This window comes from Thamnophis sirtalis, unplaced genomic scaffold (genome assembly GCF_051295495.1).
Source record: "Thamnophis sirtalis isolate CommonGarterSnake01/CBP01778 unplaced genomic scaffold, rThaSir2_p1.2 scaffold_1, whole genome shotgun sequence".
Lineage (NCBI taxonomy): Eukaryota > Metazoa > Chordata > Lepidosauria > Squamata > Natricidae > Thamnophis > Thamnophis sirtalis.
In genome coordinates this window covers 148,014,964-148,042,785 of record NW_028261381.1, presented here as the reverse complement: position 1 = coordinate 148,042,785, position 27,822 = coordinate 148,014,964, and the positions used below count along the sequence as shown (strand labels likewise).

The window sequence follows — 27,822 nt, the reverse complement described above, 5'->3', positions numbered from 1 at the left end:
CCCTGATTCTTTAAAACATTATTCCGCTTACACTTGCCTTTTATCCTTTTTTTTTTTTAGAAAAAGAAGCAAGGATAGCAAAGGAAAAGGAGCTTGGTATTTATAAAGAACATAAGGTAAATATTATTCTTTAAATCAATGATGTCAAAAGAAACATTTGAACAATGTTTAATTTTGTCAGATAAGACCTATAGAAAGTATTTCATTGTAAACACCAATGTGTTTTCAAATAAGAACTCAATCTTACCAGCTTGGCTGGCTTCAAACAAGGGCTGGGCCAATAAATGAAAGTCATGGGATCATCGTCTTGATTGCTTGTATAACTGCTTTGGAAGACCAGCTGCTGGGAAACTAGTGAGCTTCCTTGTACAATTTGTTGGCTACTGTCAGAACAGACTGCTTGTATTAAGATTGTAATATTACAATTTATTTTTCCTCTCTATATTTTTAAAATAAATATGAAGCATATCTTTTTGTGCATTCTATCTTATATATGCTTGTTAAACTCCTCATGTCACTAAAATATATTATTAGTGTATTTTATGTGTAGTGCATAAATATATATCAACTTCTAGTTAGATGTGGGCTTTTTTACTGCAGTAATGCTTTTAATGTCATGAAAGCAAATAATATGTAACCCAAACTTTCTTAATTATTTATTTTTAAAATAAGTATCCCAAAGCTTCTTTGTCCTACTTAACAAAAAAAAATAGCTAGACAAACCTGAGCTCCATTTTTATGGAATGCATCTATGCAGTTTTGGTAGCAGAGCTAACAGGTGCATTTGCATGACCTTTTTCAGGTTTTTTTCTTGATTTCCCAATCTACCAAGAGCCCTGTCTTTTTCTGATGACCTCCCACTGAGGTTCTAACTGCATCTGACCCTGCTTAGTATATTGAAATTAGTCAGTGATGACTCAGTGCTGCCATAGGTAGAAAAAAGTAAATGCTTCTAGCCAGTTCTGTGACTTGTTGGGTTATCCTTTGAGAGAAAGTTAATGCAGTCTGATTTGAGTGGAATGAAATTTGAGGTGGTCATACTTTTTTTTAAAACCCCAATGCTAGATAGTCCTGTGATCATCTAAGAGGAGTGTGTATGTCTCTGTGTTTATTTATATGTGTGTGTGTGTGTGTGTGTGTGTGTGTGTAGTGTATACAGGCAGGCAAAAAGCAGTGGGAGCAGGAGCGACTTCTGACTTCCTGCTGACTTCCTTATTTATTTTGCTTTTAAGGAAACTGGCAAGGAATGTTGGAAATCATAATCCTGTGAACATGGGGCTCCTGCAACAGTCATACATTTGCAAATAAACTGATTTGAACATCATGGAAATTTCAATTCCACAGGAGCAATGGGCCCTGGATTTTTAATGCTTGCTTTAGGCATTCTTTAAAAATGATTGCGGCATAATGCACTCTTTGGGCTAACATGAGGGTACAAACAGATAAACACAATAAGAACTTTAGTAGTTACCCATTTTCATACCAGTTTTCTCTTTGAAAAATTGAAGAAACATTTGTAATAGATATGTTGAAGTTATGTTAGACATTTATACTTCAGAAAGTAGTTTTTAATCTGCATTAATAAGAGAGCAGGGAAGCCTGTGTTGTTTATTTGTTTCCTCTTCCCATTAATGAAATTCCATTCTCTTTTTTGGACAGAAATTGTCAGGGAAGAGTTTTCAGTTATTAAAGCTGTCCATTGTACTACATTCTGAAATTGCCCCACTCCTTTACCTGATATGCTGAGGTCCTCTTTCAATCTGAATCAGTTGCAGGTTCAGGGTTACAGTCACTCCTTTCCTCAGTAGTGACAATATTATGTATCCAAACTCTATCCCAATAATTATGAAAGAAAGGTTGGGAAGTAGATTTCCTCTTCTTAGCAGTAGCCACACATTCCAGTCTTCTTTTTTAAGCTACCACTTTATTCTATGTTAATCCATCATGAAACTAATCACATTATCCCTTTAAATAAAACATTTCTACTGTATATATCTAAATGTGAGTATCTATGAGAGAGATAGCAATAGCACTTACATACCACTTCAGAGTGCTTTTACAGCCCTCTCTAAGCAGTTTACAGAATCAGCATCTTGCCCTCAACAATCTGGGTCCTCATTTTATTCACCTCAGAAGGCTGGAAGGCTGAGTCAAGATAGTGAGATTTGAACTGCAGCTAGCAGTCAGCTGAAGTAGCCTGTTGTACTGCACTCTAACCACTGTGCCACCTTGGCTCTTCAGCCTCTCCTCAGATGATCCTAGGGCAGTGACGGTAAACCTTTTTCTCCTTGGTGCCAAAAGCAGCAGGTTGCCCATTGAGCCGTTTTTCTCCCTCTGGAGGCTGGACGGCAAAAGCACCAGCCCAAAGCACAAACCAGAAGTTCGGGAACGGACTTCCGGTTTGAACGTTGGGCGGTTTTTCATTCTCAGGAGGCTTCAGGGAAGACTCCGGAGGGCGAAAAATGGCTGAAAATCAAGGTCAAAAATCAGGTGGCCAGGCACACATGCGTGCTGGAGTTGACAGGGCAACACCTTGCGTGCCCTCAGAAATGGCTCAGCATGTCACCTGTGGCACATGTGCCATAGGTTCGCCATCATGGTGCTAGGGTATAGATTGCCAAAACTCAATGAAGATATAATGCATTGTTAGCGCAAACAGTAATTTGCTACCTTAATTCTGATATCCTGATGTTCAGTAAATCCATAATTTGGCTTGCTAAACTGTGCTTCCCTAGTCCTAGTAGCATAGAGAGGGGGAAACATCACTAAGGTCTGGGTTCTGTCTTGCAAATGAAAAAGCTGGAGAGATGCAGAAATGATGTAACTTATTTGAAAAACTGGCAGCATTATTTTTGCCAGGTAGTTGCTGTTTTTGCATTTTTCATTTCCTCATAAAATCCTAGCAGCATCCCCATCACACCTGCAATTTTTGTATTCAGCAGCAGAGACTAGAGCTCAACAGCAGAGTACACACTTTGCATGTAAAAAAAAAAAGTCCAAGCTTGATTCCTAGTATCTTCAAATAGAAATGATTCCTGTTTGATAACTTAGACGAACCTATAATTTAGAGAAACTGTCTGTCAGAGTACAGACAGTACTGAACCCGATGACTGATTTGTTAAAAGTGGCTTCCTCCATTTTTATTGCTGCATTTACATTCAGTGCATTATGCATCTAGTTGACATTGCAGTTGCTTTGAGTATCACATATCATTTCTCAGGGGATTGCATTTATTCAGGCCCATTTTCCAGCAGATTTTCAACATGCATTTCTGGCAGCTTCCAGTGATCTACAATATAGCAGTCCCAGAGAGCCCTTGGACATAGTTCTTTACTTTTACTTGATCTGTCTATGCATCCCTTGAGTCTCATGTTGCAGCAGTGGCTGCAGTGTGCTGTTTGATATTTCCATTGAGATCAGCAGAACAAAGATTTGCAGTAAGTTTTCCTTCTATGCTTGTGTGTCTGTGGGTAGCAATAACATGATTTATTTTATACTGACATTTTTATAAAAAGCACCACTTGGAAATAATTCTTCTGCAAACTGGGACAAATCCAGATTTTATAAATGAAGAAGCAGAGCCATGGGGAATCGTCAGCATTTAGAAGAACCAATGAAGAGTGTGTGGACTTTCCTAGTTGAGAATTGCAAACTAAAAGGCTATCACTTTTTAGCATGAAGAAGGGGAAGGAAGGATCGTCTGGAAGCACAGGACATGTTTAACATAATTATTTTTTACTAACATCCCAAGAAACACCAACTAAGTCTACATTGTGAAAATCATATATCTAGAAATTTAAGAATAGGATCTTTGTAAGTACATTGGGATCCGAGAATTTGTTTATTACCAAGCTAAAACTAAAATCACATTTTTCACCTACAAGTCCATATTGTATTTCAAGTGTACAGCCTAATTAATTGTTGGAATGCCAGTTTTTAATGTTTACAGTTTGTTAGGGTGAGTCAACAGGTTGTAGGTGACAACCCAGGTTCAGGTATAACCCTTATACCTTCACAACCAGATTGTAGCTCATGTGTTTTGTGTGGAGATTCATTTGAAGATACAACATAAGACAGAAATGAGTTTGTTACATGGAACTACACAATAGCTATCTATCTATCTATCTATCTATCTATCTATCTATCTATCTATCTATCTATCTATCTATCTCTATCTCTATCTCTATCTCTATATCTATATCTATATCTATATCTATATCTATAGCCATCCTTGTATTTATTTATGTAACGTTCTTAATCAAGTCATTTAACGATATAGCAGCTTTATTTGTAAGCTTGGTTGGTTTTTGTTGTGGAATAATGCACTGTGAAAACCCAACCCATTTGGTTACTATTTAGTTCAGTGAATTGAGTGAACCCATTTAAAATGGATTACTTTCTTGGCAAAGTACTTGATTGCAAACTGAGTACAAGCCAGCAGTATGATGTGGCTGCAAACAAAACAATAGAACTACATTTTTCAAATCACGGGAGGTAAGGAATCTATTTTCCTGTAGAGTCAAGGGAGAGGTTACACGTGGGTATAGTCACAGTCTGATTGGTCCATAGACTGAGGGAATTTTCTTTAACATTCCACTATTCCTCATTGGCTCCCAGTTTCCTCTCAGTCTTTTGGTCCAAGCACTGCTTTGGCTCTTAGGTAGGAAATCTTAAATTCATAGAAAATTCATTACAAAATTAATTTGACTAATTGATTACTTGAAATCCAAATTCTAAATTAACTAGCTGTTGCCCCAAGGGACAGTCGTTTCTGTCTCACCTGAGGCAGAAGAGCCAGTTAGGCATTTCCTCCTTCCTCGTGGGGTGAGGATCCCTGTCCGATCCCCGGGCCAGCGGAGGTGACGGGCTCCGCTGGACAGCTGTGAGGGAGCGCAGAGACGGCTGAGAGAGGCACGGCTCGGCTGAGTCTGCCTCTTGGAGGAGGAAGCGCGCCGCGGCTTCAAAGACCCAAACCACGTTTTTTCAGCGCCAGCAGCTAATCGGAGGTTCCACTAACGAGCCGCTTAATTTAAAACGACTCATTGCGGCTTTTCCGATGTTCTGGAACTCACCCTTGCCTCTAGCCTAACGTTCAAAGCTACAGCTGGAGAGCTCGAGCTGCGGCCCTTGGAAGTCAGGCTCCGGCTGCAGTGACAGTCGGCAGTGCGATCAGTGACTCGGGCAGCCATTTTACATCAGCCATGTGGAGGCAGCCATTTTCTGACGCCTAGTGGTGGCCGCTTCAGCCCTGCATCACGGCCATTAATCGGGGCCAGCAGGCAACTCACTGGGCCAATTCTTCTCTGCAGTCCAGCTTGCGCAGAGCACGTGAGTAGCTGCAATGGCTGCAGCTAGACCTGAGCTTTCACAGGCTCCTCTGAGGCACAAAGTGAGAGTAGAGAAAGGGATTATGACAGGCCCAGGACCAGAGCTGCGGCTGTCAAATCTACTGCTGATCAACGATCCTCCAGAGCTGCAGTTAGAGATGAACAGAGATGACAGTGGGCTCTGGAGAAGAGAATTGCTAGGGCTGAGAAGCAGGCCCAGGGCACCAAGCCGGACTCCCCCAGTAGATCCAGGTCTCCCATTAGGCCCACTTCTCTCCAATCTGCTTCTCCCCCCAGGGTGTTGAGCCCTTCCTTTGTTTCTCTTGTCAGGCCTGGTGGGCACCTAAGACAGGGAATCTCTCCCTTCCCTTCGGCCTCCCCGAGGGCTATTGCGGATGATGCGGGGATCCATTGGTGTGCAGTTCTAGAGATTACCATGTTCCTGTTGGATTAGCACCCCAAGGGCCTCCTGCTCCAGGTCCATCGCAGGATGAGTTGGAAGAACTGGAGCTGCTTCCCGAAAGTACTGAAAGGCTGATTTCTACAGCCATCTCTAAGGGCATTGCCACTGGCCTATCCCAGAGAGATAGGGTTTCACAAAGTGGCAGGTTGATATCATACAGAAGAAAGCCCAAACCTCTTTCCTTCCAAAGTTCCAAGCACAAAATAATAGATTTAAATTACAGAAAGTAATATTCCAGTCAAATTAGAAAAGCTCCCAAATTGTTCGGAAAAAAACCTGATAGTGGAACTAAATACTCCAAGAGATATAGACTTCCTTTCACTGGATAGGTTCAAGCAGAAGCTGGTTCAGATATCCCCTTGGATCAGAGGTGTATTCAGCAGGTTCTGATCAGTTCTGGAGAACCGGTAGCAGGATTTTTGAGTAGTTTTGAGTAGTTCTGAGAACCGGTAAATACCATCTCTGACTGTCCCCGCCCCCATCTATTCTCTCCTGACTCCCCGCTGATCGGGAGGGAATGGGGATTTTGCAGTAACCTAACCCTGGAGTGGGATGGGAATGAAGATTTTACAGTATACTTCCCCTGTCATGCCTACCAAGCCATGCCACGCCCACCAAGCCACATCCACAGATCCAGTAGTAAAATTTTTTGAATCCCAACCCTACCTTGGATATATTGGAGAAGCATTGAGGGGGGCCTGTTTGATGGCTGGTCTGTTTCTGTAGAATTAACTCATCTCAGAAATATGGACTTCTACTATCGTATCATAAAAGGTCACTTTTATTTTGTATATTTTTTGAAATCTGAGTATCTGCTCATGTTGCCCAAGGTGATAACAGGGGCAATAGAGGCAATGTTATTGTTTTATAGATTTTCTTTCCTTTAAGTGGAAAAGCCTATTTTTATTAATAGTTTAAGAAGGCTTTGTGTCATGGTTTGCAAAATGCTTTATTCTGTGAACCTCCTGATGTCTCTTGGAACAGTAAATAAAATGAGGTTACAAATAAATAAATGTGTGTAGTAGAATGTGTAGTTAAAAAGGTTGCAAAAACCTGCCCTCTACGCCTCATCTCCACTGTAACAATTTAGTTTTTCTTTACATGAACCCTTATAACAATGCAGAGAGAGTTATGTTATAATAAATATAAATGACTAAAAACATTGAGGCTCAAAATATTTAAATTTACTTATAGCATCTAAATTTTCACATACTCTATTTTTTCCAAGCTCATAGATATGAATTAGGCCCATCCTTTAAAAAAAACAACTTCATGGTGTAGGGATTGACTTCTTTAAAGAACAAGGCCATTGTTTTCAGGATGCTGCTACCTGCAGTAGACTGATTGAGAATATGATTTGCATCATGCGTTTAGATGAAGTGAAGATTTTGAGATATTCTTCTATTTGCAGATGTAAAGTGTATTTTCTTTCATTTCCAATTATTTTAGGCATACTTTACAGTTTACCTTGCAGTTTTTATACAATTACCACCTCAAAATGGTAGAAAACCACACTATTGATTTTTTGCTAGAGAGGGGTTTGTGTGTGTGTGTGTGTGTGTTTGTGTTTGTGTTTGTGTGTTTTTTGCAAAGAGAGCTTTGATGGTGACAGGATACTGACTGCTGATTTATGAGTATTAAGAATTAAGTCTAGTCTGTTCTGACTTTTGGTATAAAAGTTAAACTGACACAATGCTTAACATTGACACTAATCCACACTGTCATAATCAGATTGTTTGAATGGAATCATTTGGGAGCTGCTATCCATCTCAAGACTTTAGCACACAGGTTGGACTATAAATGCTAAATATAATCAATTCAAGGCTGTGTAAATAATACCTCTGGGGAAATAACTGGGTTTGCTTTAGATACAATAGGAGAATTGCAGTCGGTATCTCAGGCCAATTCACACAACCAATAAAAAGTTTCCATAGCTCACATCAGCAGGTTTCCATGTTTTTATATGCAGGAGTACCCCCTGCATATAGGGATGCAGAGGGATATAGATCATCACATGAACTATTGAACACAAGGGAGTATAGTATGAATTAGGCCCAGGCAGGTAGATCATCTCCTTTATAAAAAAAAAACCTTCATACAGGTGCAATAATATTGGCAAAAGTAAAGGTTTTATGGTTGGCTTACATATAATAACTAATAAATATCAAATTATGCTATCTATTTTAATATAATTTTATTAGAAATTTTTAAATGAGTAAAAGAAAAAAGTACAGAAAATGAACTTGAAAAATAAAAGGTATACAAAACTTTAAAAAGAAAAAGCTATTTAAAGAAACAACTTCTGAACTTCTTTATAAGAGTTACAGATGTAGCATTGTGGAGTCAGTACTCCAGAGTCACTCTTTCATAATTCCACCCTGAGCTAGATATATTTTCTTCTATTGAAACGTAATATCACTCCTCTCCCTTTATTGGAAGAGATCCAGTCAAAACAAATAAGCTATGTGATCATTATCATAAACAATTCAGGGCTGAAACTGGAAGCACTGCAGTAGTACATTCTCATTTCGTTGTTTCATTATGATCTAAAATTAAAGAAAAATTAAAGAAAAATTTAGATTAGTTGTCCCTTTCCGTGGGCATAATAGTTCAAATTTGGATAACAATTACATTTTATTTCCAGAGTCTACTCTTACCAATCCTCTTATCAATGCCTACTTACCAATTTCTTCTTACCAATGCCTACTTCTTAGAATTGGTATATAGTACATTGTCAGCCATTCAAAACAAAACAAAACTCTTAAAAATGGGACTTGACATGCCGAAGGAAAACATATTTTAGCCTACATTTTTAGACCTACATTTATCATTCATACATGATACATACATTGGTGGCCATTCAAAACAAAACTGATTTCAGTGCATCATTTTTAAGGGAAAGAAAATTCACAAGATCCTATTCAAGTATCCAGCTCTGGATCCATACAGTGTGGTTCTACAAAGAATTGTTAATATCATATTAAAATTTTGAGAAACCATTATTATAACTAATCACTTATACTCCCTATTCACTGTGACATCATCTGAAAATGATATAGTTGTAGCCCATTCACTGATTTCAGCAAGATTATTCTGATTGTCTCCTAAAACTCCTATTCATTATGTTTTAATTTAGCCGAAGAAGTCTGCAAAGAAACGGGAGCTAATCCAGGCCAGCACAGCAGGAGAGGCAATTGAAAAAATGTTGGAACAGAAGAAGATTTCAAGTAAAATTAATTATAATGTGTTAAGGGACCTCAACAGCAAAGGAGGTAGCACGCCAAAGAAAGATGATGATACCACTGATGACAGCACCAGCACCAAGAAGTTATCAAGGAGAAAGTCTCTTGTGAATCGGAATGTGGCCAATTCAGTAAACCCGGTGGGGAAAAGGTACCACAATTATTTATTGAAATTTGCATTGTAGCTGGTGCATCTAGAACTGATGGATTGTTAATGTTTCTTTGACATTGCAATAGTGTTCATTTTATTGTGGTATGTGAGCTAGAATGAATCTATAGGTCACATCAGCTGGCAGTATCAGCATGGATTAATCATCACAGCCTGGAGGAATCTACCAGAAATGCATAATTCAGCTGCCAGTGGCTTCCTTGATAGAATTGTCAAATGTGTTATGCTAGTTCCTTTTTCCTAAATTATCAGGTTTTATATTAAATGGTATGGCAACCATGCTGAGATAGTGCATGTATGTATTCCTTTCCATGTTAATATGAAAAATAAGTAGTTATTATCTGTTGTGACATTTTGCAAGATTTGATTTAGTTCTTAGATATACTTTTAAACCAAATGCTGGTTGCTAATTACTGACTTGCACATAAAGCTTTTTAGTAAACATTGCTTGTATTTTCCTAAAATATGAGTGGAGGAAGATGCTGTTGTGCTAGCAGGAAAATAATTCCAATTTGGACATTTATTGCATTTGAAATATATGGGCATTACAGACAATTTGCACATTTCTTATTCTCGTCATATGTCTGCTGGCTATAAAACTAATATCTGCGATCTGAGTTGATTTTGTTCACTGCTCTTTCTCCCTGGCCATTGTGCAGTAGTCTTTAAAGAGACAAAGTTAATTAGCCTTGCAGGCTCATCCAGAGCATCTTAGTGATACCAGGTAAGTTTCCTAAAGAACATCTAGCCCCAATAAAGAATCAGTTGCTTTCTCTGTGGTTGATGTCTGCTCATCTGTCTCTGTTTCCCATCTCTATCAAAGCTAAACCTTTACTGACTTCCTCTTCAGGGCAGGGCTATTGAGTAAATTGATGCAAAGGGAGAGCATGATGCAAAATGACAGTTAAGGCTCTAAGGGGCAGAGGTTACTTCTGGCTTAGAATTTGTTCCAGTGCCAGGGTTCCATGATTCATCCAGCACCATCCAATTTCTGAATAACTGTCAGCAGCCCCAAATATGACCATGCATCATATTGCATTGTTGCAGATAATAATGTATAATCTAGCAGCACTGGTAGCAGCTGCTATCATCACTATTGTTTATTCTTTATAAACTGGCTTGAAACTTGCAGCTGAATGATAATTTAACTGTATTTACAATAACAAAATTATACAAAGTGCTTACACACCTTAATCTGCTTTCTGTAATAGAAACCTTACTTTCTACTTAAGTCCTGCTCCTATTATTTCTGGATTCTGCAACTGATTCTTCTTCCTGTTTACTAACTAAAGTCACATTTCCTTACAACCATAGTTATAGACAAACAACTTACCTGTTTTTGAAAGCATTTTTTACCAAATCCCCTGTCACAAGAAATTTCGTATTACAATCAGAAATGGAATTGTTTTTTCCTTCCCTAATCAATGTTTTTCACCCACAAATAGCTTATTTCCAATGAATAAAATAGACTGTGAAAGCAATCCAGCTGCTGGGTCTTTCATATCTGAATTAGTGGTATGAGAGTTTGCTCAAAAATCTCCTATTAATTGTTGTTGCTCATATGGTGCTTTAAATCATAATTGATCTCTCCGTAAAATGATCCACATTACTTGAGATACAAAATCTGTTCCACTCTAATGCATTAATCTCTGAATCTAGGACTTTTCTGTTTCAAGTCACTGTTGTCCATTGTCCATGAAATTTCTATGTCCATTTAACCTCAATAATGCTAGGTGTACCGCAAAAGGATTCTAAATCTTTGGCATTTTGGCATGTGATGCATTATTGCTAAAGGATAACAGGAAAAGTACAAACATATGAGGTTTTCATAAGCATATGGTTGTCAACCATTATGATGAAAAAAAAGTAATGAAAGGTGTATTGTGATTTAATTGGGGAAAGTGTTGGCTTTTTTATACTTGCATCACAACATCAAACACATATGGAAGTCACAGATTTTGCAACATCCATATGGATGTCTGTGGTAGTTTTATTTAAAATGCTAGGACAATGGGAGTCCCTCGGTGAAGGAGATGGGTGGTTTAAAAAATAGGTAGGTAGATAGGGGTAGGTGGGTGGGTGGACAAGCAGACAGTTTTTTAGTATTATGACATAATATTCAGAGAGAATGGGAGTGCTTTTTTGCATCAGAATGTGCAATTAGCAGTGATAGCAAACAGTTTTTGTACTGTTTCAGAGAAACCTATATTGATGCATCAATGAAGACATCTGGAGTTAGCTTGTCTCAAAGGAGATTATATCTTTATAGTTCAGAGTTTAAATACTTGTTTATCAGTAAAGCTCTCCAAATTCAATCTCCAGCATCACCGATGGAAAAGATATTTTTGTAGTATGGTTAAGAAATATGTTTGCTTTAAAACCTGAACAGTCACTACCTGCCAAGAATGGACCATACTGACTTGAACAAACCAGTTGTCTGATCTGACAGATGGTAGCACCATAGCATCATCATTGGAAAAGAGTGGATGCTTTTGCAATGAGGAAAAAGCTATTTCAAGTCTAAAGGTTATTTTGATTATCTTAGTATTAAAGATTTACAGCAGTCTTCTTTTTATTATTTTCCTCCATTATTGTAACAGCAATACCTTATGCATGATACTAATTCATTTCTTTGTTCAGCATTATTTCAAGATGTAATGCATAATTCCTTTGTTCAGATTTGTTCTTCTGAGGTGTTAATAGATAAATGCATTTTAGCCATATAATAATCACAGTAATTTATGTGCAATTAAGAATAAAACGTGCTCCACTTCTCATTTGACAGTGAAACTCCTTGTGTGTCTCCACCCAGAAATTGTTAGCACAGATAATTTGTAGTGATTAACAATCTTCTTGGATTTAGTTTAGATACCTTAAATGTTGAGTAATTTTTACATGGCAAAACGGGATGGCTGTCTAATAGCCAACTCTAAGTTGCAGATAGTTTAACTAAAAGTCAAACCTTCTCCATTAGCTAATGTTGCAGATAAAAATGGCTATGTTTATATACAACAGTAGAAAACCAGAATTGTACTAATTCCTGACTTCCAGGAGGCATCAATCCTGCACAGAAGAGTAGCTAAATTAACCAGGAATTGAAAGTTTCCCAGGGTTTCCCAGTGAGATTTCTGGTTGCTGTTACCAAGCTGATTGGAATTCATGAGTCAGAATTGAAGAAGCTTCTTGTATGAGACATGAAATGTCAAGGACAAGACAGTCCAGTTTCCTTTTGACAAAGCATCTCTGGGATGTCCAGAAACAATCCTGAGTTGTAATCCTGGCTAATTTAGCTATGAGAATACTGGATTTGGCTGTGAGAGTCAGTGACTAGACTCTCTAGCATACAACTTATCTATAGTAAGATAGGATTTTTTTTGACATCTGTTTTATCATTACTGAAGTTAGTGACTCCTATGGTGATGCATAATTTGTAGGGCCTTACAGAATGAATTACTTTGATTCTAGTCTATCTAATGATTTCCCCCCTTCTCTTCCATTGTTAGTGTTAATAAGAGTTTAGCACTGTTTACATGGGGTAGCCATGGTTCTTAGCTTCCTTGACATCTACACATGAGTTTGAGAAGTTGCAGAAGAGAATTTGATAGACATAAAGCAAGATAAACATTTGTAATGGTAAATTCCAAATTATGCTTTAAGTGTGGTTGCTGAGGGCTGAATATTATTTTTAGGGAAAGTTGTTGAACTGCACCAATGCAACACTGCGTTTCACAGTCCCAAATCCTTGCCATAGAAAGACTATAGAGAAATAGTGTGCTTTGAATTTCAGATTTGCTAGTGGATATAGAAAGTTAAGTGTAATTTGTATAATTTAACCTAACTGTCCTTGCTGCCACTATAGTCTCTCAGATTTAAATGGTACTGTGCAATATAATAATGAAATAATAAATGTTTTGGAAGCTATTTGCTGGTTTGGAAATATTTGTGGGATTTCAGAAAGGACATTTTAAGGATCAAGAAAACCTTTAATTCTAGTGTGTTATCTAATTATGTACAATATGATTGTTTTATCACAAGTGGGATGCAATTATCTGTTTATTTAAAAACGGCAAATGACGCGACATACTCTGGCAAAATACCAGATATGCCCATAAATGTGGGGATTAATAAAGAGAGATGTGCTTGTGTTTGGGGGAGGCGGAAAGGGGGAAAAGGAGAATATGTTTACGCAGATTCAATTCTCTGTACATGTGTTTTAATTATATTTTTTGCTGTATGTAATTGGAACCTGCCTAATAGAAAAAAGGTCAAATATAATTTTCACACAGAAAATGCTTTGCTTTAAGCATTTCCCTTCTACTGACTGTACAGTGCTTACTATAGCTAAACATCATCAATTCATTCCTCATTATTTTTATTTTTGTCTTAACTCTTACCCAGGTTGTGAAGCATGGGACATTGTTATTGGCCAAGTGTTATAAATATGTAGTTTAAAAGACATTTCTTTTATAAATGCGGCAAAATTAATATCTATTCCATGTTTAATTTTTCATGAATTTTTCCAAGCTGATGGAAATAGACTGTGATGTCTAGTGAAATTTTTGCATATTATGCTTAAACTGAATTCCTTATTACATCGTTTTTGATCTGTTATATCAAATATATCTGTTAGCAAAGGATTATTGAAGTCCTTATCGTATAAAAAAGGTTTCACTATTTCATGTTACATAAAAATAGCAATATGTGAAGCTAGGCAATATTATAAAAGGAATAAATGTGTTGCGTTAATCTTGTCAAAATCTAGGAAGAAAAGAAATAGATTTGCAAAAGACACTGGGAGGTTTTACAACAGAAGCTTCTTTTTGTGTGTGCATTACAGGCTTTGAGAGGCTTCATGTGGGATCAGGAAATATTTTATTAGAAGACTGAATTTGAATATCAGGCTTATCGTAACATTGTTCTTGTTCTATTTATCAGAGACAAGTTTTAGAGATGGTTTTAGGGTACTACCCTGGACTCATTGATATCAATCCAGCTCTGGATTTATTTCAGAGTTTTAGATTAGTATCCAAGTTTATATTAAATTCCAGCCCATCTGCTGTATTCATAGTTATATTTATAGAAGACCAATGGATAGAACCTGAATTATATGAAAAATAAAATTCAATATATGCAGTATGTATAAATATGGGTTCAGTTCTTTGCAGCAATTAGTATATCTTGTCCAAAGAGAAAGGGATGATGAAAAGCCCTGGGCACTTCCAAAAGTTGAAAAATATTTGGTGCTTTTGCTTAGGAAGGTCAACTGTTCAGAATTAATTCTTCCTTTCATTATCTGTTTTAACAGCTTTGGAGGGGAGTTTGATTGATTTGAATCTTGCCCTCAAGCTTCTATCACTTCCTTGCCAAAGTGTGAAAAGACTTCTGCCTATAATTTGATGTGTTTGGTCGTCCCAGTTTCTTAATGGAGCTCCTATGAATATAGTGGCTCCCATGAATGACCTTGCATGAAGTTAGGACAAGCCTTTTTCTTGTTCTCAAATAAATTAACAAGTAACTGATCTTCTAAACCCGCTAGCAATACTTTTTAAAATTAGGAACAAGGATAACTTCATAGTAAGAGAAGAGATAGTGGAAGAAAAATTAATAAAATTCAACATTAATTGAATACCTCAAAACCATATTCATTTTTGAGTGTCAGTTAGATAAGAAAGACATAGGGTTTCAGCTTTGATAAAGAAAACCTTCAACAAAATTACACACTACTGGACATATTGTTAGAAAGAAAGTTTTTGATAGGTCTTCACCTTTCTTTCTCTTGTCTTATAGAATCAAAGGTATATTTTGGACAGAAATGCCTCAGGTTTGTGTTAGGTAGAAGATACAAGTATTTCAGCTAGGGCATTAGGATTTAAAGCTTGCTCCTGAGTATATTTCATAGTTATTTGCCAAATAAAAAATGGGAGAGAGATATCTGTCATCAACTTTCATTGGACAACTAGATTAGTGTACTAGATTATAGAATGTCTGTGTGTATGTATATATGTATGTTTGTAGGTGCGTGTATGTACACACACACACATCCATTCATCCATCTTATATATATGGCCATTCATCTCATAAAAGACATGCCTCTGAACAGTATACAATAAAAACCATAAAACAATGATATAAAAAGTATTCCAGAAATCCTAAGAATTAAAAATTACTATTACAGATGTAATTGGAGAGAAGCGGTCCTTCAAATAATCTGGTCCATGTCATAAATAACTTTCAGTCTTCAATGGATTGATTTAGATATATCTACCTACCTACTGTTCTATCTAACTGCTTATCTAGAATTAAAATAAAATTCCACTTGCAGCATAAAAATATATTATTTATCTGCCATTATATTCTTCTATATTCCTGTGTGACTTTTAAGGGTTGCACATGTAGGGAATACATGTAGTTGAAGGTTGAATTGTGGAGTTCTTGGTGCTCTCTGAAATTTGTTTTTTCCCCCTTTTCTTCCAGACATATTTTTTTGCCAACTAGGTAACACCTAATCTAGGGATTTGCACATGAAACATAAAATAGGACAGAAAATGCTAATTAGTAAGAGCAGCTGAATAACATGCTAATAACATACTAATAACAACAGCTACTGCAGCCTGTCCTAAATCTGGCAATAATTGCATGCCAGATATTTGTGGAGGAGGAGGAATCATGTTATTTATGACCTCCTGAATAACAACAGAATGGGCACCAACTGAACTCCTGGGATGGAGTGCAGAAACCACAGGGCAGAAATATTGTCCCCATCCATAACTTCTCCAGTGGGAAGATCTTAAGCATCTTTTCCACAGAGGATAAAATAGGCAGGCCAGTTTTATTCTTCTAAGTACAACATAATTGTTTTCTGCATGTTGACACATAAACTTAGATGTCCCTGAGGAGGCTATTGAAGCCACTCTGCAAAGCCTTTAAAAAGAGACAATGCCTTTCAAAGAAAAAAGTTCCAAAGGATCACTCTGGCTGCTCTACAGAGAGCTTATGCAAATGGTTGGAGCAGCATACTGGAAACACTTATTATACTTGAGGAAAAGAAGACTCTTGCAGAATCAAGCAATAGAATACAGAGTTCATTTTAATAATAATCTAAGATAGCCCCAATTCATTTACAAATGAATTGTATAAATAACTATGAACATCTTTAAAAGCTCAAGAATCATTTCCAGACTTAGGGGATTTCATATATTGTTCCTAAACAAAATTACTATGGTAAGTTTAAAACATAGGGCAATCCATCCCTATGTATTTGTCTTAAGGCCTTTATTTCTGTAGTATTGGCAATTAGTATGCAGGTATTGAGTCTCATCAGTTTTGTTTCTAAGTTACCAAAGGCGTTTTGTCATAACAATGGAACTTTATTGATGACACAGTGGTTTATGATTGATTAAAAGTGGCAGATTTATTTTGCCTTCAACTCTTTCCATCAGCACTCTTACTGACTGTTTGGCAGTAGGAAGATTGCTTGAGAAATAGGAGTCGATTTTTAAAAATATTAATAAAATTATTATTTTAGTAAGCCTAGTTCTTGGAACTGCATTTTGCTGAATAAATAAACGATTGTGTGAAAGAATGTAGTAAGATTTATAAGGAAGGAGTTTGACAATGATAGAAAATTCAAGAACCTAAAAACCATTTGGTGGAGCAGAGCTATCTATTACATTGTCTGACAATGATCAACCAAACACCTGTGAAAAACCATCTATTAAATAATTAACATATAATTATCTCACCAACACTCTTGCCACTGCATTTTGTACCAGATGCAGCTTCAAGGCTAGCTTCAAAGGCAGTTACACAGAGAGTGTACAATAATAGTCCAGTCAGGTGATGATAAGGTCATGAATTATTGTAGTCAGAGTATCCTGATCTAGGTGGGGTCATAACAAGCAGAGCTGAAGAAGCTTCTTGGATGAGAAGTGAAATGTCTTTAAAGAAAAAAGTAAGATGCCAGTTGCCTCCAGAAAAAGCACGTTTGGGACAACCATGATCTGTTCTCTACAGACTGAGAATCTCTACAAACTTTTATCTATATAATGAACACCCTTCGAGTGATGTGGGAGTAGGAATGGATTTCCAGAGGGGAAAAAAATTGCAGACTACACGAACCAGGAGCACCACTCAGGTGACCCTGAGGACACAGATAAGCCTTCAAGTGCTTCAACGACCTTCTAAAAGGATGCCAATAACTTACTATTCGCAAGGAATATAAACCCTTCCATTCCCCACTGCCCTGTCAGAACTGAAGAAGCTTCTTGGATGAGAAGTGAGACGTCCTCAAAGAAAAAACAAGAACATCCAGTTGCCTCCAGAAAAAGCACCTTTGGGACAACTATGACCTGGATGACAGAATCTCTACAAACTCATGCCAGCTATAATTCACAGAAGGTGCCTTTAGTTTGAGAAAGAGCTGAAATTTTAGAAAGACCTCCAAGTCACAAGCTACCTCTTTGGGAGTGGGGAAAGACAACCCCTCCCAGAATAACTAATATTACCAATGTTATTGAATACTTATTATCTTCTAGCTTGAACTTAATTTGCATTTATTTTACCCAGTCCAGATCTTCACAGCATATAGTTGTCTACTTCATGATTCCATGATTTCTTCTAATGTTTCATATACTTTTTAAACAGTATGCAGGGGGGCAACCACTCAGCCCTTTTGGATCCCACACTGAATTTTCAATGGATTTCCCATAGATTCAACAACTTCTTCCAACCTTAACTTCCATCTCGAATGACCCATTCAAGTAATAACAGAACAAGCATAAAATGATGCTTCCACTTTGAAGACTTGTAGATGTTCATAAGAATGCCGTGGTAATGGTGCTGAAAGGTTTAACAGGATCTAGAGGATTGTTTTTCTTCCCATTAAAGACCTAGCATATATCACATATAACTATGATGGCAAACCTATGGCAAGCGTGCTGGAAGTAGCACACAGAGCCATCTCTCCTGGCACGACGCCAGCTGTGACGCGTTGTTCTTCCAGGTTCCGCCAGCCAGCTGGAGCACCGCAAACCAGAAGAACAGTTCTCTGGCGCGCATGCACATGCCAGGAAGCTAAGCTTCCGGTTTCGATGTGTGCATGTGCGCCAGCCAACTGGTTTTTGCGCACGCATGCATATCAGAAATCGGAAGACCAGAAGACCGGCGCACATGTGCACACTGGAAACCGGAAGCTGAGCTTCCCGCTCTTCCGGTTTCCAGCGCTTCTGTGCATGTGCGCCAAGGAGATGCTCTTCCCATTTCTTGTGCTCTCCCTGAGTGCTCCCATTTTGGCACTCAGTGACAAAAAGATTCACCAACACTGACATATAAGAACAATCAATGTCATTTCTGTCCCACAAATGTGTCTGAGTCCCATGTGAAAACAACAATTTAGAAATGGTTCTTAAAGTTGAATTTGAGGCAGTGAAAAAGTTATTGAGCTGTTAACATTTCTCTCCCATTGCTCCCTGTTTGTCCTACTTATATTTTCCCTGTTGTAACAAGGAGTTTTCTGGCAGCTTCTCCTGTATCCTTGCTGCTTTTGGATGGCTGACCAGACGTATGCTCAACATCTCTGTGGTTTTCTAGAAGCCAGTTTCCTGCTTGAGCACCATCTGTTCCTATGATAGTACCTATCTTTTTAATACAAACTAAAGCAAGCTCAAAGAGGCTAAGAAAAAAGCTTTAAAATCTGCTACTGGTTGCAGTTGGATGTTATGTTTCAACCTGAAATCTGTATCTGATGGCATTTGGAAAAAAACTTGACTTCTTAAGCCAAATGAAATTTTTGTCATACATCCCTCATCAGTTTTCTTGACTTTTGGGAGGACTAGTAGTGTTTGCTACAAATAGCACCTGGGGCTATCATGTAGAAGCATACATAGCCTATATAATTCATACCCCATAAATCACCTAGAATGATTTGCCAAAGCTAAACAATACTTTTATTGAGCTGTTACTCCTTCTCACCTTCCTATTTCTTTTAGGGAATAATGCTTGTGAGTGAATACATGCTTTAAAACTCAAAATTGTGGTTTCAATTCTTAATGCAGCTTTGTAGAACTGATCATCTGGCTTCACTGGAGTAAAAATCAAAGCTGAAATTTAAATGTATGATGTGATTTATAAGGCTTAGGGAGAAATTTTTGTCTGGGGCACGATGACAAAAATAGCTATTTGTGTGGATCTGGCTGGGATTGTCTGAGGCTGGGATACCACTACAAAGGACTCTTTCACCCTCCATTCCACAGACTTCAAATGAAGATCTCAAGGTCTAGGTAGGGAAGCAGCATGGGTTCTTTAAATACTGAGATCTCAAGCTCTGAAAAAATTCAACACTGAAAAAAGTATTACTTTGAACTGGGGCCAAAAAAACAGAACAGGAGCCAACAAATACAACACAATGCTGGAGTAATATGCTGATAATAATATGCCCCAATTAGTTGTCTTGCAGCTGTATTCTGAACCAATTGCAGTTTCTGGATCATTTTCAAAGGCTGCTCCACATAGCAACATTTTAGTATCTAAAACTGGAGATAATCAGAGCATAGACCATCAAAGCAAGCATAAGATTTAAGAATTTGCTCTAAGTCCTGAATTAGTTTATGCAGCTTTTCTTCTCTTTTAAAGGAAACCTTGAAACTAAGCTGATAGAAAGCGATCTTCACCTGTTTTAGAAGTTGGGAAATTCCAGGTGGTGGTTTTCTTTTTCCTTAGAAGGACTTGCTTCAGGTGTCCTGACTGCATTTCCTTTTTCTTCTAAGGGTAATAAAATTACTGTGGGTAGAACAGATGCTTTTTTGTAAGGAGATTGTCTCTTGACTTTTTCTAAATTCTGCCTCTGGCTATGTTGACCCTTTTTCCATCTCTAGAGAATTTGTCAATTAAAATATATCATTTTTGCCCTTCATTCTATTTTCTTATCCTTTTTTTAAGCTATTCAGCATAAAATAAAATATTAATCTGATTTTCTGACATCTGATGAGTTTCACATCCAAAAACAATTCATTACTTATGTGTTGGGGAAAGTAATATAAACTAAAGAATTTTAGAATCAATATCATTTTGGTAATATATATGAAGACATTCCAAGTATTCAAAAAATAATAATCACATATAATCATATGAATAATACTATCAATGATCCCAAATGCTTGTATTTGGCTGTAATGATATTTGGCTGTAATGATAATTTCATGTATGCCAAGTACTTCATATTAATTATCTTCTCATTGAAATAATCCAGTGATCTAGGTCAGTATTACTATTCCAGTAGTGTTGATTTATGATGAATATCAGTTCCTTGTTATAAATGTAGGAGTTTTTAAGAATATATTACAGAGAGCATAGTTTGTGGAATTTATTGTCATCGGATGTGGTGACAGCTATCGATTTAAGTGGTTCTAAAAAGAAGGGAAATGAGACGAATTAAAAATTGGACTATCTGCTAGTGTATCAATTTCATAATAACATACTTTGAATACTAATTGCAAGGAGACAACAGTTGAAACTGCTAGGGCTCTTTTAACTTGGGTGTATTATCTTCCCTCATACAGCACAAAAATTTACCCTTTTGAACTTTGAATGTTACCAGGAGAAGCATGGAATATTTATATTCAGATTGAACCTGGGTATTTGTATGACTTTATCACATAGAAGACAAAGAAAAACCTTCCGAATGACGATGCTTAAAGTCTTGGAAAATGCTTGGAAGGAGCAAATAAAAGTTATTTCACTATGTGCACAAAAAACTTTCAGAGATGTAATTAGATTTGTAAACATTGTAAAAATACTTACACCCTCGCTTAGGCCCAAGCAATCAAGTTTTAAGCCTTCAAAAAAGTCCAAGCTTGGAGGCAATTTATTTGTTGTTATTTGAAGGACTGCCTTTTCCCAGTTACATCTCCCCAACCCTCAAGAACAGGGAGACTCAGTATGTTGTGGATCACCTCTCTTAAAGAGGTCCATCTAGTGGCACCAAGAAGTGCCTTCTTCATTGTGGCTTCCTCCTGTGAAACATTATCCCCACAGAAATAAAATTGCCCCCCACCTTAATATCCTTTTGAAAGTCACTGAAGACATGGTTTTGCCAGTGAGTTAGGAAACCCAGGGTGACATTGAGCGAATCAAGTGACCTTTTGAGGACTGTTGACTCAGTCTCTGATACCTGACAAATCTATACAAGAAGTTAAGCCATATAACCTAGATTTAAATTTTCAGAAGGACCAGAAAAGAATCTCACAATTTTGGAATGGTGGCCTTTGAAATATGCCAATTTCTATTCTTAATTTCTTATAAAATATCACTCTCTTCCTCACAGAAGAGCATTTACCCTCACTTGGCAGACATTAAGCTTATGAGTGTTGATGGAGTGGCAAGGCATGATCATATCTGCCCTTATATGAAAGATATAGTGGAATCAATAATATATGTTGAGCTTCTCATACATGGTGCCAGTATTAATGCCATCTCCTTAATTGTTTGAGCTCCTCTATGGAAGGGAATATATGTAGTATCTTAGTGGATAATTCTTCAATAATCCCTAAAAAGACTGCAATGCTTTGTTCAGTCATAATAGATATTTTAAAAGCCTGGATTTATTAGAATGTGACTTCCTCTAGTTACTTCCATATTAGAACTTTCCAACTGGCTCAGAATATTTCACAATATTACAGTTTTATTGTACATAATGTTTATAAAATTTTGATCTTTGATTTTAACTTCCTTGGGTAAAATGTGTCAGTTTGGGTGGGAGGTGTCCATTGTACATCAGAATTCAGTATTGTATAAGAGCTACAAATTGTTTGTTCCATTTTAATCTTTTTTCAGCAGTACAGGTTGTAGGCAAAAATCAAGCACTGCTGAAGGAAATCTTACCCTTCCATCCCCTCTTCTAGGTTTTTTCCCCCCACTGACAATATGTGAAAAATAGCCATGCACTCTTAGCTAGTATGTGATTAAAGACTTACTTAGTCTGACCATCATTTACAAATTCCTTCAAGGTATGCTGAATATCAAGTGTGTTCAACTTTAGTCTGGCAGAATTATACCACCATTACATCATCTTGGGGGGGGGGGGTTAACGGGGAAAATGAACCCAAATTGTTTTATTTCTTACTGGCAAAAGTAGATAATTGTCTTTAAGAGCCTTAGGCCATTTAGAAAGGACTTTGATGATACAAGAGGCCATTTCCCACAATACAGCTATATTTCCCAATTCAGACAAGATCCTAGAGATAAAAATGGCACCCTTCCTGTCCTTTGGGCTACTACCTTATGGGTTGTAGTTAATGTGTGCATTATGCAGATGGAAAGCAGAATTTGTTATTAGAATGAAAAATCTTCTGAAAAGTTGGAAGAGTCTTCAGAAGAGCAAAGACATGCTTCAGAGAAAAGAGGAAACTTGGAAATTACCTTTAGCCTTAGATCAAAGTGTTGTTGTTGTTGTTTTGTCAGTGAAGTGATCCAGATTAGATAAAATTCTTACACCCATGATTTAGAATCAGAGTGCAACAGACTTATTTAAAATTTACCAAACTTACCTGAACAGCAGATAGATTTAAAATACCTCTTCCACTACCACCGCCATCCCTTCCTGGGCAGATAAAACAGAAACAAATTATCTGCTTGGCCAATTTGATCGGCACATTGGCATGTTCCAGGTTCCTTTAGTTAAACAATGCTATTTATTGGGAACCCAGAAGTCCACCTTTTCTATGGCAGTCCCTGCCCTCTAGAATGAGGTTCCCCCCAAGATCTGAATGCCCTACCCAATAGGTGTTGCAAAGAGCCTTCAAGATATGGCTCTTCACCCAAAGGTGAACTAAGGTCCCCTTTTGGTTCTGCTTGCTTTCTTGTTAGCACTTGACTTGTTTTGTTTTCCTGCCATCTTTCTTACTACTTCTTGCCATTTTTAATGACTTGTTTTAATGTTTTAAATCATTTGTAAACTGCCCAGAATCGCTGGGAGTTAGGTGGCATATACATTTAGTAAATAATAATTATATTTCCTCCATTACCATATTCTTAATTAATCTAAAATGACTTACCCATTTTAAAGGTAAAGTAAAATTAGAGGGGCAGTAGAAGCCGTCTAAGGAAAATACAGAATTTTAAAATAAAGAAATATAGAGCTGCAATTAAAGTGTTGCTTCATAATCTGTGTATGGACTAAGACAAAGTAAAAAGAATGCTACCTCTGATGAAGCCCTGAGCCCAAATTAAATAGAATGCATAGTTTTTAACCAATTTTGTTGTATACATGATGTACAATGACAATAAAGGCTATTATTATTAATTATTAGGAGAGGCCTACCTACCCAAAAAGAAGTTCAAGACCTTTGTAAAAGGGGGTAGGGTTTTGTTCCTGGGCCTGTGAATGTGGTGTCATTCCATGTGACTAAATAAGAATGAATGACAAAATGTCTCTTGGGGCCTGGATGATATTGTGATTTATCCTGAGTAGATGTTATGATTTTACTGATGTCACAGTATTATTGTATTTCATAGTTTTTATTTGAAAAATATTTGGCACAATTTGACATTTTAACAATATATTTTGAAAGCATTATTTGCATCCTTTCACAACATCATACAGTAACAACATTATTATGAAGTTGGTTTTTCACAATGTTACTTTGTTTGATCGGAGGCCAGGAAATTTAGTGGATTCTCTTTGACTTTTAAACAAGAAAACTGCCTTAATCAGATGCAACTTACATACAAGAAGGAATGATTTATGCCTTATAATTAAGTGTGAATACAGGATAATCACAAAACAAATTTAAGTTTATGCTGACTTCTAGGTGACTAGGTGGATATAATTGTTTAATGTGTTGCATAGCACACACAGGAGGAAATGGTTTTTTTTAATTATTATTATTTTTATCTCTATTTGTATAGAGATAGTGTGTATTCACACTAAGTATGTGAATACCAGCAAGGGAAGCCTCACTCAAATTGATACCTGCTAGCCAGAAGGATTATATCATCATTTTGTCATATACTTTTAAAGATAAAACTCTAACTATGAATTTTGAATCACCTTTGGATAATTACACTCTCTGTGGAATGTTCCTGCAGACAGATGATTATTAGATGCCTTTTCCGTTTCATCTTTCCCCTCATTATCTGCTTTTTATGAATCTTATCAAACACATACTTATTTGAAAAACAAATATTAACCTTGATCAGAGGAAGTACTAAGGTTAAACATGTTAATTTTGATTATTGTGCATTTAAGAATCAACTATTGCAACTTTTAATATAATGAGGGCATTTAGCTTGTTATTTGATTCTAAAATATTACATTGTATAGAGTTAATGCCAAATTCTTTCATTTCTTATATTTCAGACCATCTTCTCTTTTCTCATAGGGATATTAGCTATGCTCCTGTGTTTTATGTTTAACTACCCCTCAGAGATGAGAATGCTATGTTTTTAGAAGGTCATTAACATCTGGCTCTGCAGAGGACTTTGTGGGGTAGTCTTTGTTCCCTTCAAAAACAGTTTGAGATTTAATACACTATGAATGTTCATTGCTATGAAGATAGAAATAACAATAGGTAGGTGAGAAAATATCTCAACTTTGTTTCAGTCATTAGGAAATTTCACTTTGGTATTGGAAGGGGTATCATTCCTGTTCAATCTCAAGATACCTATGACAGCACCACCACTACACTTTCTTGAAGTGTCACGCTGGGGAGATGAAGAGAATTGAAGCTGTACTTTTGCCTTTTGCTTACCTTTCTAATGGCCTCTTCCATGTATCACATGGCAGCTTAATTTTTCCAGCTGAACTCAGACAGGGAGAACAGCCTCAAAGACAGTAATATAGCTGCATAGATTTTGACTTTAATGGAATTATGGGCATCTCCTATGCTAGGTCAAGGATTCTTGAGAAAGAAGGAAAATTGAGAATTGCCAACCTTCTGGTAGTTTCAACTATATCCAAAACACGTGACTTGGTGAAGTGATTTCCAATTCCACCAATTTGGCCTGAGGCCTAAAAGGAAAAATATTCCTTTCAAAAATAGATTTTAAAAAGTTGTCTACCTCCAATATAATTCCCAGCAAATATAAGACGAATTTCCCATTTTAAATATAAATTGAACAAGAGAGAACTAGTTTTTGTTTTGGGTTCTTAAAAATGTTCCTACATATTTTTTTCTATTCAGTCAAATTCGATTTCAGAGGAAAAGAGAAACTGGTAGAATGTGAATTCTAACACATTTTTATGAGATGGCCAGAAATATGTGTGCATATAGCAATAGCAATAGCAGTAGACTTATATACCGCTTCATAGGGCTTTCAGCCCTCTCTAAGCGGTTTACAGAGAGTCAGCATATTGCCCCCAACAATCTGGGTCCTCATTTTACCCACCTCGGAAGGATGGAAGGCTGAGTCAACCCTGAGCCGGTGAGATTTGAACCGCTGAACTGCTGATCTAGCAGTAGCCTGCAGTGCTGCATTTAACCACTGCGCCACCTTGGCTCTATGGTTTTCTATATTATACAGTCAACTTTCTAATAGTCTGACTGTTCCCTGGCTTCCCATATTTGATTCCAAGGAAGAAATAATGAGGATTTTTTTCTGACTTATTTTCAGATGGAAGAAAGGGTAGTCAGAATGGCTTCCAAGGGACATAAATATATATAAACAATGTCACCATCATCAGGAATGCCTTCTACCATTTCTAACAATGAAGTTGAAAATCACCATCAAAAGAAGAAAGAATATTATTATATGCCACCCTGAGTCACTTGTTTTGTGAGATGGGTGGCTAAAAGAAAGAAAGAAAGAAAGAAAGAAAGAAAGAAAGAAAGAAAGAAAGAAAGAAAGAAAGAAAGAAAGAAAGAAAGAAAGAAAGAAAGAAAGAAAGAAAGAAAGAGGAACTTTAATATATATTGCCAATTTTTAGAAGCACATTTAACATGCATTATATATATCACACTTTCTCAAAAGGGATAAGCATGTTGAACATGACTTTTTTTCCTCTCCCCCTCTCCAGCTTTCCACTTCTTAATCGTAGTATTATGAAGGGTTGAAGTTTAACTTCCTTGTTCTGCCTGATGGCTCCTATGGTGTCTATGTGATCTAATTTTTAGTTATAAAATAAAAGCAAATGAAAGCAGCTGTTTACTTGTTTCTTTTTTTCCTTCTCAGCTTTTGTTTATTTTGGCAATTCAATTTATGCGCTCTTCAGCCTTGTAAGAATATGTTATATTGACTTGCCTTTTTAACTTGTTAAGCTAGAAGACATCTTAGATGATATCTTGTACAACTCAATTGAAGTCAAAACATGAGCTAAATGGATTCAACTGTGAGTAGACAAGATGACAAAATTGGTACTATTATATTTTGTTAGGAGAATGTCAGGTTTGTCAGCTTTCAGAGTATAATAGCTTGATTGATAAGTGCATTTACATTACAGCACTTTCAGAGTGGTTCATCCAGTTTGTGTGTCTTAAGTTTTTAAAAATCTAATCAGTTTATATTATAGACTAATAAGCTTAAATTTAGCAATAAATTGATGGTAGGCAAATGTTTAGCAGTGAAAAATTATTTTGGTTTCAAAGTTTTATTTCATTAAAAAAGTGCTTTTCTGATTGATTTGTAAGTTTCTTATAAAAAAGTTGTATTTCACACCATTTTGTTGCTGGTGATTAACTTAAACTAAATGATATATGAAATTGAAATGTTTTAATTTATTGATGCAAATAGGTTTTTCCCCTAAATTTCATCAGTAACTTTTATTTTTATTTTTTCTGTTTTATTTTGGGAAGGAAATTGGTAAGTTACTGATTTTGCATTTTAAAAAATACTGTAACAGTACTAATGATTTTTAGCTTCAGTCCTGAATACATATGCTTTAGTAAACTTTGTGGGGTTCAGTGATATTAACTTTAATTAAAAACCAGTGCTTTAAGTTCATTAAACAGTAGAGGTTCTTTTAGTAGTTAGGAATGATTCCTGAATATTTATAGGTAATATATATCTTTAAATGTGAATTGTAGTTGGATACACATACAATAGTGAGCACTACAAGATATCTTAAGCAAGGAAGTAACATTAAAGAACAGGATGCAATAACACTTAATTTTTAGTATACCTTGCTAAGTAGATAAAAGCTGAGATAGCAGAAGAAAATGTGCAATAGAACATAATAGGGATATTCCGCCTGCATTCTGAATTGACTTGAATGGCCTTTTTTGGCCTTGGGGAATAAGACAAATATATTATGTCAAATGACTCTTTATGATACTCCAGGGGGAAGTGCAAAATCTGATTAGGGCACTGAGCTCATCTTGCTTCTTCGCTCACTTGCGCTGAGAGTGAGGCAAGACACTCAGAAAGAGAGCAGGGTCATCTTTTTCCTGCCCAATCCAACCAAAAAGAAGAAAATACAATCTATAATAGGTAGGTCACGTCTGAGGAGAAAGATTACCATCTATCTAAGAAGAATCGGTATTGGTTGTTTATGCTGTTGTCAGGGAGGTATTATCAAAACAATACATGCCTGTTTCTAACTATGTTAATGCCAGATTGACAAAACATATATTGTGATGTCATTATACAATTTCTGCCTATTTCTACACATATTGTGACATAGCATACAAATAT

At 36.6% G+C, this 27,822-nt stretch overlaps 1 protein-coding gene across 4 annotated transcripts in view; it reads left to right on the top strand.

Annotated features, from left to right (window-relative positions):
* The window catches only part of BRF1 (BRF1 general transcription factor IIIB subunit), a 209,596-nt gene that overhangs the window by 163,757 nt on the left and 18,017 nt on the right, over positions 1–27,822 (top strand). For all 4 annotated transcript variants that reach the window (XM_087727249.1, XM_087727256.1, XM_087727244.1 and 1 more), the window contains 2 exons: positions 61–116; positions 8,927–9,183. In XM_087727249.1, the coding sequence (XP_087583375.1) occupies positions 61–116; positions 8,927–9,183 (313 nt within the window). The remainder of the gene's footprint in view (positions 1–60; positions 117–8,926; positions 9,184–27,822) is intronic.